This window comes from Helicoverpa armigera, chromosome 15, assembly GCF_030705265.1.
Source record: "Helicoverpa armigera isolate CAAS_96S chromosome 15, ASM3070526v1, whole genome shotgun sequence".
NCBI classification, from domain to species: Eukaryota; Metazoa; Arthropoda; class Insecta; order Lepidoptera; family Noctuidae; genus Helicoverpa; species Helicoverpa armigera.
In genome coordinates, this window is record NC_087134.1 from 7,599 (window position 1) to 20,618 (window position 13,020).

At 42.7% G+C, this 13,020-nt stretch overlaps 2 protein-coding genes across 2 annotated transcripts; one reads left to right on the forward strand and one right to left on the reverse strand.

The window, feature by feature from the left end:
- The first annotated feature begins 3,961 nt into the window (after positions 1-3,961).
- Positions 3,962-4,861, forward strand: LOC135117863 (uncharacterized). Its single transcript, XM_064038239.1, has one exon. The coding sequence runs from the start codon at positions 3,962-3,964 to the stop codon at positions 4,859-4,861; it is 900 nt and encodes a 299-aa protein (XP_063894309.1).
- A 4,025-nt stretch (positions 4,862-8,886) lies between these two features.
- On the reverse strand, positions 8,887-12,763 carry LOC110376314 (zwei Ig domain protein zig-8). The gene is made up of 5 exons (XM_064038210.1): positions 12,409-12,763; positions 10,644-10,727; positions 10,391-10,525; positions 10,095-10,308; positions 8,887-10,025 (listed from the first exon to the last, which is right to left on the reverse strand). The coding sequence occupies exons 1-5, from the start codon at positions 12,706-12,708 to the stop codon at positions 9,913-9,915; spliced, it is 846 nt and encodes a 281-aa protein (XP_063894280.1). The 5' UTR covers positions 12,709-12,763; the 3' UTR covers positions 8,887-9,912.
- Between the last annotated feature and the right edge of the window lie 257 nt (positions 12,764-13,020).

Here is a 13,020-nt window from a genome sequence, read left to right on the forward strand (position 1 = left end):
GAAAACTGTAAGAACATAATAATATAGTGTCAATATCTTTATTTGAAATAAAAGCCAGAACCCGAATATTAATCCCTGAATAAAATAAATAGTAGAGATTAGCGGGAATCCCACCCGGCAAGGAATAAAAGATGACGAATGAATGAGTAAAGTATGCGGCTTGAAAGTGCGAGAGGAATATATGCGAGAACTGGTATGCATGAGACTCTAGAATAATAAGATCCTGCTGTTCTTATGAGCGGGGAAAAGCAGGAAAAAAACCTAACCTAACCTAACCTAACCTAACCTAACCTAACCTAACCTAACCTAACCTAACCTAACCTAACCTAACCTAACCTAACCTAACCTAACCTAACCTAACCTAACCTAACCTAACCTAACCTAACCTAACCTAACCTAACCTAACCTAACCTAACCTAACCTAACCTAACCTAACCTAACCTAACCTAACCCTAACCTAACCTAACCTAACCTAACCTAACCTAACCTAACCTAACCTAACCCAACCTAACCTAACCTAACCTAACCTAACCTAACCTAACCTAACCTAACCTAACCTAACCTAACCTAACCTAACCTAACCTAACCTAACCTGGCCTAACCTAACCTAACCTAACCTGGCCTAACCCAACCTGGCCTGGCCTGGCCTGGCCTGGCCTGGCCTGGCCTGGCCTGGCCTGGCCTGGCCTCCCAACCTGGCCTAACCTAACCTAACCTGGCCTGGCCTGGCCTAACCTGGCCTGGCCTGGCCTGGCCTGGCCTAACCTAACCTGGCCTGGCCTGGCCTGGCCTGGCCTGGCCTAACCTGGCCTAACCTGGCCTAACCTAACCTGGCCTAACCTAACCTAACCTAACCTAACCTAACCTAACCTAACCTAACCTAACCTAACCTAACCTAACCTAACCTAACCTAACCTAACCTAACCTAACCTAACCTAACCTAACCTAACCTAACCTAACCTAACCTAACCTAACCTAACCTAACCTAACCTAACCTAACCTAACCTAACCTAACCTAACCTAACCTAACCTAACCTAACCTAACCTAACCTAACCTAACCTAACCTAACCTAACCTAACCTAACCTAACCTAACCTAACCTAACCTAACCTAACCGCAGAAGAGAGTGTCCCGCATATAATTCTAGAGTGTCCAATTTTCTCACGGGACAGATACAACTTAGAAAGCCAACTAGATGTCGTATTGACGAGGGACAACGTGAGAGACGTGATGTCGGGCAGGTCTAGAAATAATTTTTAGAGTACTGCGAGAATGTAGCCAAAACCGTTATAAAAAGAAACAGTAGTGTATAAAACTATGTTTTATTTATAATATAGATTATAACATAGAAACATAGTAATAAGTAGCAAAAAAATGTAAGTGTAGTACATAAGAAAATTAGAAATAGTCATAAGAAAGATAGAATGTGTAACATGGTAGAATATAAGTGAAATAAAACAAATAGTATATAAGAACGTAAAATATTATTATAATAAGTTGTAAAATAAAAAAGGAGTAAGAGAAATCATTTCCCCTACTAAATTTTTAATAAATATAATAATAGAATAGGAAATAGAATAGGAAAACAAAAGTGGGAGTCCCACCCACGAGAATGAATGAGGAAGGATAGTAGAAAGACACTGTATGAAGCATGAAAGTACGAGAGGAAAATCAGCGAGAACTGGTATGAAAGAGAATTAGCATTACTTAGGCGCCAATAAATGTGGCGGATTTGGTACATATAAAAAAAAAAAAAAAAAAACCTAACCTAACCTAACCTAACCTAACCTAACCTAACCTAACCTAACCTAACCTAACCTAACCTAACCTAACCTAACCTAACCTAACCTAACCTAACCTAACCTAACCTAACCTAACCTAACCTAACCTAACCTAACCTAACCTAACCTAACCTAACCTAACCTAACCTAACCTAACCTAACCTAACCTAACCTAACCTAACCTAACCTAACCTAACCTAACCTAACCTAACCTAACCTAACCTAACCTAACCTAACCTAACCTAACCTAACCTAACCTTCGAAGGCAATCAGGAGACTGCCGACGAGGTGCTCGAGCGAGTGAAAAAGGCGGTCGATGCCAGGAGTACTGGCCTAAAAATTAATAAGGTTCGCAAAGCTAAAAACCAAACCGTCATCTTAGGGTGTGACACAAAAGACGAATTAAATAAGGTTAAACAAACAATCGAAAGTAAGGGTCAAGGTTTAATAGTTACACATATAAAAAATAAGAATCCGCTCGTCATCCTAAAGGACGTCTTCCTGCAAAGCGATGACGAGGAGTTAACTAGGGCGCTTCACATTCAAAATGCAGAAATATTCGGAAATCTATCACAAGAAGAAATCGAAACAACTATAAAATTCAAAAAACGGACAAAAAACCCCAAAACCGCGCACGTCATTGTCCAGGTCAGTCCCGTTGTGTGGAGGAGGATGACGGAGGCTGGAGCCCTCTACCTGGACCTGCAAAGGGTCAGAGTGGAGGACCAGTCTCCGCTCATCCAATGCACGAAATGCTTGGCATTCGGGCACGGCCGGAAATTTTGCACGGAAAGTGCGGACAAGTGCAGTCACTGCGGCGGCCCGCATCTGCGCGAGAAATGCGCAGATTTTATTGCGGGCAACGAACCGCGGTGCTGCAACTGCTCGCACTCTAGGCTGCAGAACACTGAACACAATGCCTTCAGCGCCGAATGCCCCATTCGCAAGAAATGGGACTACCTGGCTCGTGCAACAACGATGTACGTTTGACTCACCACACATCACCCACACAATTACACACAAACCATATACAATTACACAAACCGGGAGTACAATAAACACTGCAACAATATAGTGGTAAAAATAGACATGGAAACCGGACAAACACAATACAATCAAAACACGATATGGAAAATATATAGTGAATATATACATACATATCGAAACACACAGAAACACACAAACCAACAATAACAAGATGTTTTATAAATAAAAACAGTTTAAGAAAAATAATAAATATATATAAAATAAGTTTATATATATATTATTAATATAAATATACAAAGAAAGGAAACATATATAGGTAAAATACACGTGAGCAAACCACAAAATAAAACGAGGCCATATCCTAACGGTTGCATCCAACTGTGAAATAATAAGTACCTAAAGTAAATAAATAAAATTATGTATGTACCTACAGAAACATAGGAATGCCCCTTCGTCGCTGGTGACAGTGAGTGCGCTTTTTTGTGAAATTATGTGAATTATGTAGATAAGATGATTTATTATCTAAGTGTCATACATGTAACCTATGTAAGTGTAACCAAGCAGTACTTAGACTAAAAATAAGAATAAAAATGTTAAATAAAGATAAATAGAAAGTAAGTTCCCAAACTTTGTAATGTTAATGTTAAACAAGTTATAAGTAAAAAGTAAGATTTATGTAAGCTAGATAAAATAGATATTATGTTATAACGAGTACTTGGAATATAAGAATAAAAAATGTTAAGCTAAGAAATAGTGAAGAAAAAGTGTAAACATAATAAAATACAAATATAGAAAATAAGATTTAAAATGTAAAACAGTTTAATATACTCAAGCAGTACCTAGAATAAGAATATAAAATGTTGTAAGGAAACTGAAAATACATAGTCTAATAGTTTTTATTTGAAGTATAATAAAACCTTACTTCCCTGAATAAAACTTTATAGTAGATAGGTTATTAGCGGAAATCCCATCCGGCATAGAATAAAAGATGACGAATGAATGCGTAAAGTATGCGGCTTGAAAGTGCGAGAGGCATAGATGCGAGAACTGGAATGAATGAGAATGTAGAATAACAAGATCCTGCTGTTCTTATGAGCGGGGAAAAGCAGAAAAACCTAACCTAACCTAACCTAACCTAACCTAACCTAACCTAACCTAACCTAACCCTAAAGTACGATGTCCCCCTCCTGAGCATGGGCGGGGTCGCCATTGGCATGTCAGAGGAAATAAAGATACTGGGGCTCACTGTGGATCACAAGCTCACCTTCAACACGCACGTCGCAAATGTTTGTAAGAAGGCCATTAATATCTACAAACAGTTGGCCAGGGCGGCAAAGGTGAGCTGGGGTCTACACCCCGAGGTGATCCGCAGCATCTACACGGCGGCGGTGGAACCGGTGATTCTGTACGCGGCCAGCGCCTGGGCGCCAGCAGCCAGGAAAGTCGGTGTGCAGAAACTCCTTAATTCGGTCCAGCGAGGGTTCGCTCAGAAGCTGTGCGGAGCGTACCGCACCGTCTCACTGCATTCGGCACTTGTGCTGGCGGGGTTGCTCCCGCTCGACCTTAGGATTCAAGAAGCAGCCGCGCTCTATGAAAAGAAAAAGGGAGTAACTTCGCTGGCCGGTCGTGAGGTGGAACGGGTGGTGGCGTTCGCAGACACGCCACACCCGGCGAAACATACGGCCATGGGGTTCGTGAGCTTGGTAGATCAGTCTCATGTGGAGTCCCACAACAGCCAGGACATACGGTTCTTTACAGACGGCAGCAAGATCGAGGGCAAGGTCGGAGCAGCACTCTCCCTTTGGGATAGGGAGGCCGAGATCAAGTCCTCGAAACTCAGTCTGCCGTCCTGCTGTACTGTCTACCAGGCAGAACTCCTGGCCATATGCGTAGCCACTAGGCAAATACTGCGGCGCCGGGAGGGCACTTTTGGCATATACAGCGACTCGAAGGCAGCCCTGCAAACGGTCACCAACCAGAGTGCCCTCCACGCCCTGGCAGTGGAAGCAAGGGCGAACCTCAGTGTGGCTTTATCCCAGGGCAAAGTTACATCCTTGTTCTGGATAAAGGCACACGCTGACTGGAGGAAATGAGCGCGCCGACCACCTGGCCAAGGAAGCGGCTTTGAAGAACAAAACCAGGCCAGATTACGACCTCTGCCCGGTTTCATTCGTCAAGCGGCAGATCCGATTGGAGTCGCTGGGCGAATGGAATCGGAGATACGTGAACGGAGCGACAGCAGGGGTCACGAAGATCTTTCTGCCCGACGCTGCGGACGCGTACAGGATCGTCAGAAAAATTCTACCACGTGGGGTAATAACACAAGTGCTGACGGGGCACGGCGGGTTCTCCGAATACTTGCACCGCTTTAAGTGTAAGGAGAGCCCATCGTGCATCTGCGACCCCAGTGCGATCGAGTCTGTCCCCCATATCATCCTAGAATGCCCTATCTTCTCGCGAGAACGGTGGACACTAGAACAGGAGTTAGACATAGAGCTGAGCCTACAAAATATTAGCCACATAATGAATAAACGGAAAGTTCGAGAAAAATTTTTAGAGTATGCCGAAACAATCGCAAATAAAATAATACGTAGGAACAAAGAAGCCTGACCCATGCTTCCACCTTATTAGAAGTAATATGGCCTGGTAAGCATGGGGTACATAAAAAGATCGTCAACTTATAACATATGCATATATACACAAATTTATTTTTACATTATTATATTATTTTAAATTATTTATTTTATACAATTATACACAAATATTACCATTTTATTTATACAACTATATACAAAAATTTATAATCTAATATATACAAATAATGAAACTATACTATAAACAACTATACACAAAACTGACAATGTATTATATACAAAACCGAGATGTTATTATGCATAAATACTGGGACTATATGATATCTACAGAATACACATGAACTGCTTTATAAAGCTATATACAACTATGTAAATATATATCAATATTTATTATATATAAATATATATTAAATACGATCTAAGATTCCACGTATTACCAAATAATAACCTAAGATAAAACATAAGACAAAAAGACTTAACAGGTCCCTGATCACGTCAGGGGAACAAGGGACGGCAGGAGTGGGTTTTAGCCGGTAAGAGTCCGGCACTACCCCTCGGGGTGTCCATGAGGATTTCCCACTCCTGCCACAAAAAAAAAAACCTAACCTAACCTAACCTAACCTAACCTAACCGCAACCCAACATAGCGAAACCTTACGAAGCGAAACGTTAGGTAAAAGTTAGGTTAGGTTAGGCTAGGTTAGGTTTTTTTTTTTTTTAAATTTACACCCACCATCGTGGGTACCGCTATAGTTTCCTCTGACGGAATCAGAGACTTTGTTTGTCTTTTAGATTTTTTATTTTCTTTGCTGTGGACAAAGACGCTCCGGATTAATCCGAAGCGTTTCTGTCCACGACAATTTTACCAATTTGTTCAGCAAACGTAAGAAAATCCCCTCTTAATTTTTCATTTCTGGACCTGTAATAATTTCTTTAATTTAATTTCAATTCTATATTACTTTATCTATTTTTTTTTTTTTTTTTTTTGACATTGCTTCTCGCTATTTCGAATTATTTCAATTTTTAGTTACCTCGGATTGTCCTTGAAACGCATTACACACACTGCTCCGCATGGTCATCCTCTATGCTACCGGATTCCTATAATTTGGTCGTCCCACACCACACTAATAGTATACTCATATCCACTCACAATTATACAACACAATAACACATATTACACTATTACATCACTTGATACACATAATATTGCATAATAACATATCTCACATGTAATTGGCCGGGTTAACCTGATCTTTGACACATGACACTTACCGCGCTGTCTATGGTTCGAGACGCTCATTGGTCGACTATTTTAATTTTTCGCTCTTTTTTTGTCTATGTCCTATGTCTGATATTCTCATATTGTGTTATATTTTGTTTTTAGTTTGTGTTCTTCTGTTTAGTTTACATCGTTCTTGTAACTGTTTAAATTTACATTACTTATATATATATGTATTTATTTATTTAGTGTATTTATGCCGAAACAGCGTTAAAGTTTTGTAGTTCCGGCTAGGACGCGTGGTGGGTCAGCGCTGAAAACCAGCGCTGTTGTCTCGTGCCTGCGTGCGCGAGACACAGCATTTATGCTGAGCGCTGTCCCTTACACGCACGAGTGACGCAATTGCAGCGTTTTTTTCTTTTTATGTTCACTGTATTGTTTGTTTTGTGCCATATTTATTTATTTGTTAGGTCTTACTTCTTGAGGTCCCAGTATGGAAGGTCAGGTTTAAGATGTCAGTAATTTGTTTGTAAGAAGGTAAGATCACTGTTGAGAACCGCATATTGCGGTTATGTATTTAACGTTATGTTTAACTTCATCTTACTTTTGAAAGCTTATGTGTCATAAAATTGAATTATTTTCACTCTATAATTAGTAATTCGTGATAGATATATTTGACAAAAGATGTGCTTTCTTATCGGGCCTATGGAGTACGACTTTTGTTTACCAATTTCCGCAAACCAAGCGTTATTGTATGTGTATTTTTGACACTTTTAGGTAAAAGTCAGTTTTTCGACCAAATCTTTGAAATTTTGTTCTATACTTACTCTCAAACACATACCATTGGATAGTCCTCACTACGAAATATCTTCAAAATATCTTCTCGAAAACGCTTACAGTTGCCTGTACAAACAATGTTTGTTCTAACAAAATACTCATATTAACACCAGTGTCACCGCGACTTTCGGTGCATATTTTTAACCGACTTCCCAAAAAGGAGGAGGTTCTCAATTCGTCGGGATCTTTTTTTATTATTTTTTATGTATGTGCACCGAATACTCAAAGACGCCTGGACCGATTTGCAAATTTTTTTTTTGTTCGATAGGGTTTACCTCCCAGGTGGTCCCGTAATCAACAGGTCTGGATCTGATGATGGAAACCCTGAGAAATTGAGGGCAACACTAAGAACACGAAGAGGCTTAACACTAAGGCGTATGTCTTCAAACCTTCACCATTGCATAGTGTTTGCAATGGTGAAGGTTTGAAGCTGACCTGATGACGGAGACCAGAGAAGGTCGAGAGAACTCGGCGACTTAATGTGTGAACTGCCTTGTGTTTGGGCTTATATTATTCGTATTGATGAGAACCTTCCACTCATGAGGATAGTGACAACTATGCTTGTCACTGAAAATATTAAAATAAAAAACTTTTTAAATAGATAGAATAAAAATGTGCGAAAATTAGAACACCATATAAAAGTCAGTCATTACAAACAACTGAAATGCTCCCTCGAAAAGTGTCAGCTGTCAACTGATCAAAACATTCGATACTCTTTTATCTCCGCTTTACACATTCTCTCTCTTCTTTCGTGTCGATGACATGTCTTATAGTGAGACTACACTATGTCAGCCCAATATGCCGCCACAGCGAGAGCACGGCCGGATGCGCTCATTAGGTCCTGCCACGAGCAAGTGTCTTAGTTACAACACTGAATGGATTAGTTTTTTTTCTACAATTCATAAAGTATATGAGATAGATAGGATTTTGTGATTGTGAACGACACACCCTGTATAAGGATATAAGGATACTACCTTATAAGATCTTAGAAGTCGTGGTGGCCTAGTGGGCAAAGAACCAACCTCTCGAGTATGAGGGCGCGGGTTCGATTCCAGGTCAGGCAAGTACCAATGCAACTTCTCTAAGTTTGTACGTACTTTCTAAGTATATCTTAGACACCAATGACTGTGTTTTGGATGGCACGTTAAACTGTAGGTATCCTTTACAGTCGTAACGGGTACTCAGAAGACAGTAAGTCTGACACCAGTCTAAGCAAGGGGTATTCTGTTGCCTGGGTAACTGGGTTGAGGGGGTCAGATAGGGCAGTCGCTCCGTGTAAAGCTACGTCTGGTTAGACTGGAAGCCGACCCCAACATAATTGGGAAAGGGCTCGGAGGATGATTGGATTATAGGTAGTAATAGTGAATGTTATAACGTTGTATATATCCTTATAACCTCCAGTTGTCGCGATGCTGGGTGGGCACGAGGATGAGGAGGGTATCACTAGCTATTTAATTGAAACTCAGGCATTAGACAAATTAGTTAATTAGTTTATTTTATGAGTAATGGAAGTCATGAGAACAGATTGTAAGATGTTATTTTTTTACAATGTTTTGCCGCCTCGCAGTCGGTAAGTATTTATAATTGAACTAAAATAAAATCTGAGACTTACACCGCATTCAACTAATGCATGTAAAACTGGAAAATTAGTTTATAATAATGATCGCACCCGTCAGCTAGATAACATGAACATTTAGTTTGGAGACAGTGAAGGCTGACGTAGTGACACTCGCAGCCTTCTCTTCTGAAGGACGACGAGCGGGCGAGACGGCGCCACGCAATTTGGAATTCTACCTACATATGTAATTTAATTACTATAGACAAAGTAGTAATTGGTGAAATCACGTAAACAAGTATGTACAGAAGAGGCCTCGCGGACTCGACTAGCAGCAATATGTACAGCGGACGGCGGCCGTCGCGGCGCCGCACGCGCTCGGAGCCGCCGAGCCCCGCGGCGCCGCTCGGTCGATGCTACGCTACTGACTTGGATCTGTACCATTCACGCGGAAATTCATGAGTCATCTCTAAACTACATTATCAAGGTGAGTAACCAAAGTTATGTACACTTGCAGTTAGTTGAGTACCTACTGGCCGGTGTCCGGGCACGCGGGCGCCGGCGGGTTATCTATACATGTTACCTATGAACCCGGCCGCATGTCTTGAGCAACGGACTGTTTTCATAATAACGACGGCGCTGCAAACTTTATTATCTACAATAACATTACTACCGCACTGGTCGCACAGCTCACACGCACGTTGTGTTCCTGTCACCACTCGCAATACACATTGCAATCAATTTAACAAATTACAGTCCACAATATCGTTACTATAGGATCGAGTATCTTGCATAATCGTACGAACGTGAAGTAGTAATCATTATTAGGTATAATCAACTATAATATAGGCCCATATTATGGGTCGTGTAGAAAATACGAGTCATATTATATGTACAGAGTTTGTTTGAATAGTAATAAGTGTAGACGTGAGTGCAGGAGTCACGTGGCGGTGGCCAGCGCCAGCAGCAGGGCGGCGGCGGCGAGGGCGGCGGCGAGGGCGGGGCGGGGCGCGCCGCTCGTGTTGCGGCTCAGCGTGGCCGCCATCTTGTCGCCTGCAACACGCGGCTCGGTCAGCAGTGCGCGCGAGCCGGGCTCAGTGCGCTGCGCCCGCTTGTACTCACTGCCTTCCGACACGTAGACGAAGATGTGCGCGGGCTCGGTGTTGGCGGCGCAGCACGTGTAGTTGCCGGAGTGGCGCGGAGCGGCCGCGCGGATGGCCAGCGTGGACTGCGTCTTGGGCCCCGGCTCCGTCTGCACGGTGACGCCGCGCGCCGCGTCGTAGTTGATCATGCGCGCGTTGTGGTACCAGAACACGTACTGCGGCGGCACCGGGCTCTGCACAGACAGCGCGCGCCGCGTCAGACGCGACCAGCGGGGCGCGGGGGCCGGGGGGGAGGGGGGAGGGGGGGCGGCCTACCTTCTCAATGATGCACACCAGACTGATGGTGGAGCCGGCGTCCACGTGGTGCTCGTCGGCGCCCAGGATGAAGGCCTCGGGCACGGCGATGTGCAGGTGCACCAGCCGCGACAGCGTGCCGCCGCCCGTCGACACCTGCCCAGTGTCACACAACATCAAAATCATTGATCAAGCCATATATTTCAAATAGGCTTAATATATGTAGCATTTAGAAAGCACAAAAGCAGAGCCGGAAGCGCTCAGGGGAGAGTACCTGGCACTCGTAGGTGCCGTTGTCGCGCTTCTGCACGTACTTGATCTGCAGCACCCAGTCGTCCGAGCCCTCGCTGTGCAGCACCTGCCGCCACAGTACACAATCAAATACACTTGAATTCAAGTAGCTTCCCAACTAAGGCCTTTTTCCGATATACATATATTATACACATGACATACGTTACTCGGGAAGAGTGTAGATTTCCAACAGTGAAAGATTTTTTTAAATCGGTTCAGAAACAAAAAAATGTTTCCTCTTTACTTTTTACCCACGACGGAACGGAGCAGGTATATGCGTTTAGGGTGAGAGATGTGCGTTTGTGTGTTTGTGTGTGCGTTTGTGCAAAGTAATGTTCCCTCCTATCTTCTAAACTAATGATCTGATTTTGATGCGGTTTTCAATAACGTATTTGTGTTCAATGAGTTCATGTTCTTAGACCGGTGTCATGACTGTAACTCACTAGAGGGCGCCACAATATTAGGGCAAAACAGCAAAGTAATGTTCCCTCCTGTCTTCTAAACTAATGATCTGATTTTGATGCGGTTTTCAATAACGTATTTGTGTTGGATGAGTTCATGTTCTTAGACAGGTGTCATGACTGTAACTCACTAGAGGGCGCCACAATATTAGAGCAAAACAGCAAAGTAATGTTCCCACCTACCTTCTAAACTAATGATCTGATTTTGAGACAGTTTTCAATAACGGATTTGTGTTCCATGAGTTCATGTTCTTAAACAGGTGTCATGGCTGTAGCTCACTAGGGGGCGCCACAATTTTAGTGCAAAACAGTAATGTTCCCACCTACCTTCTAAACTAATGATCCGATTTTGATGCGGTTTTCAATAACGGTTTTGTGTTCGATGAGTTCATGTTCTTAGATAGGTGTCATGGCTATAACTCACTAGGGGGCGCCACAATATTAGTGCCAAACAATGTTGCAATATAATGAAAACGTCTGATTACAATTCTGTTTTCATCAGCAATGTGTACGTGCTTAATGCATGTTCCCAAATAATAAAAATTACGCCAGTAACTTACTAGCGGGCGCTACAATATCTGTGCAAAATAATATTGCAGTAACATATTATATAGACTATAATTCGTATATGCTCTCTAAAAAGTCTGAAATAAAATTAAGCAAAATTAAAAATTTTGAAAAACCCCCGACGGTAAAAATCTTATTGAAAAATAATACAATAACTCAAAACCCCCGACTTAACCCAATTATATAGGAATAACCGTCGGGGGCTGCCTTTTCTATATGAAAATTCAATAATTAATTGAGTGTATTTTATGTCATCGTTAAACATCTACAATTCTTCAATAATTGTATTCACGACACTAGGAATCCTTTAGCTGGTTTAATGGCAGCCCCCGACGGATATTCCTATATAATTGGGTTAAGTCGGGGGTTTTGAGTTATTTTATTATTTTTCAATAAGATTTTTACCGTCGGGGGTTTTTCAAAATTTTTAATTTTGCTTAATTTTCAGTATCGTATCATCGGAAAAAGAGTAGCATCGTTGATGCGTAGGGTGCGGGACAGTTCCAACAGCTACCTGAGGCTAATAGCTTGTAAGTCCCATATGGAGGCCTTGGATCTCATTGCATAAGTTAAAATAAGTTTACTAACATAGATCTTAAGTATTATGTATTACTAACAAAATATGGACAAAATAGTCTGAAATGACGAATTTGAATTGAATTGATTATAGTATTATCCGGGTATCTGTGGACGTCCTATAGCTGAGATGATGATGATGACCTGGAAGCGCTCGTCGTTGGTGTACATGAGCATGCCGGAGCTGAGGATGTGCCAGTCGCGGCGGCGCACCCAGGACACGCCGCGCTCGCCCAGGTGGCGCACGGGGCAGTGCAGGAAGGCCACGGCGCCCAGCTGCGCCACCACCTCCTCCTGCGAGTTGTTGATGGAGGGCTCGCGGTGCAGCGCCTCCAGCGAGCCGAACCACAGCTCGCGCCACGCCGGCTCGTCCACGTCCAGCGCGGGCGTCGCGGCGGGCGGCGCGGCGCTCGCTAGCGCGGCCAGCAGCACCACGGCCGCCATGCCGGGCCGCGCGCTACATCACCCTCAGCGCCTCAGCTGCTCGCTTCCTGCGGGCAAGTACGACAATAGCGTTACTGACTTGCACGAACTAGACACGACTCACACTAAACGACTTATAAAAGAATTGAGGTATCTAAATACGTTTTTTTTTTACTTTTTAGTGTACCTTGAATGTTGCGTGGACATTAAAAATCGTGGTCAAAAACCAACTTTTCAAATATGAGTCTGCGATTTCCGAGATCAAGCAAGTAACAAGGCAAGTTTTCTAAGTTTGTACTTTCTAAGTGTAACTTGGACACCAATGACTGTGTT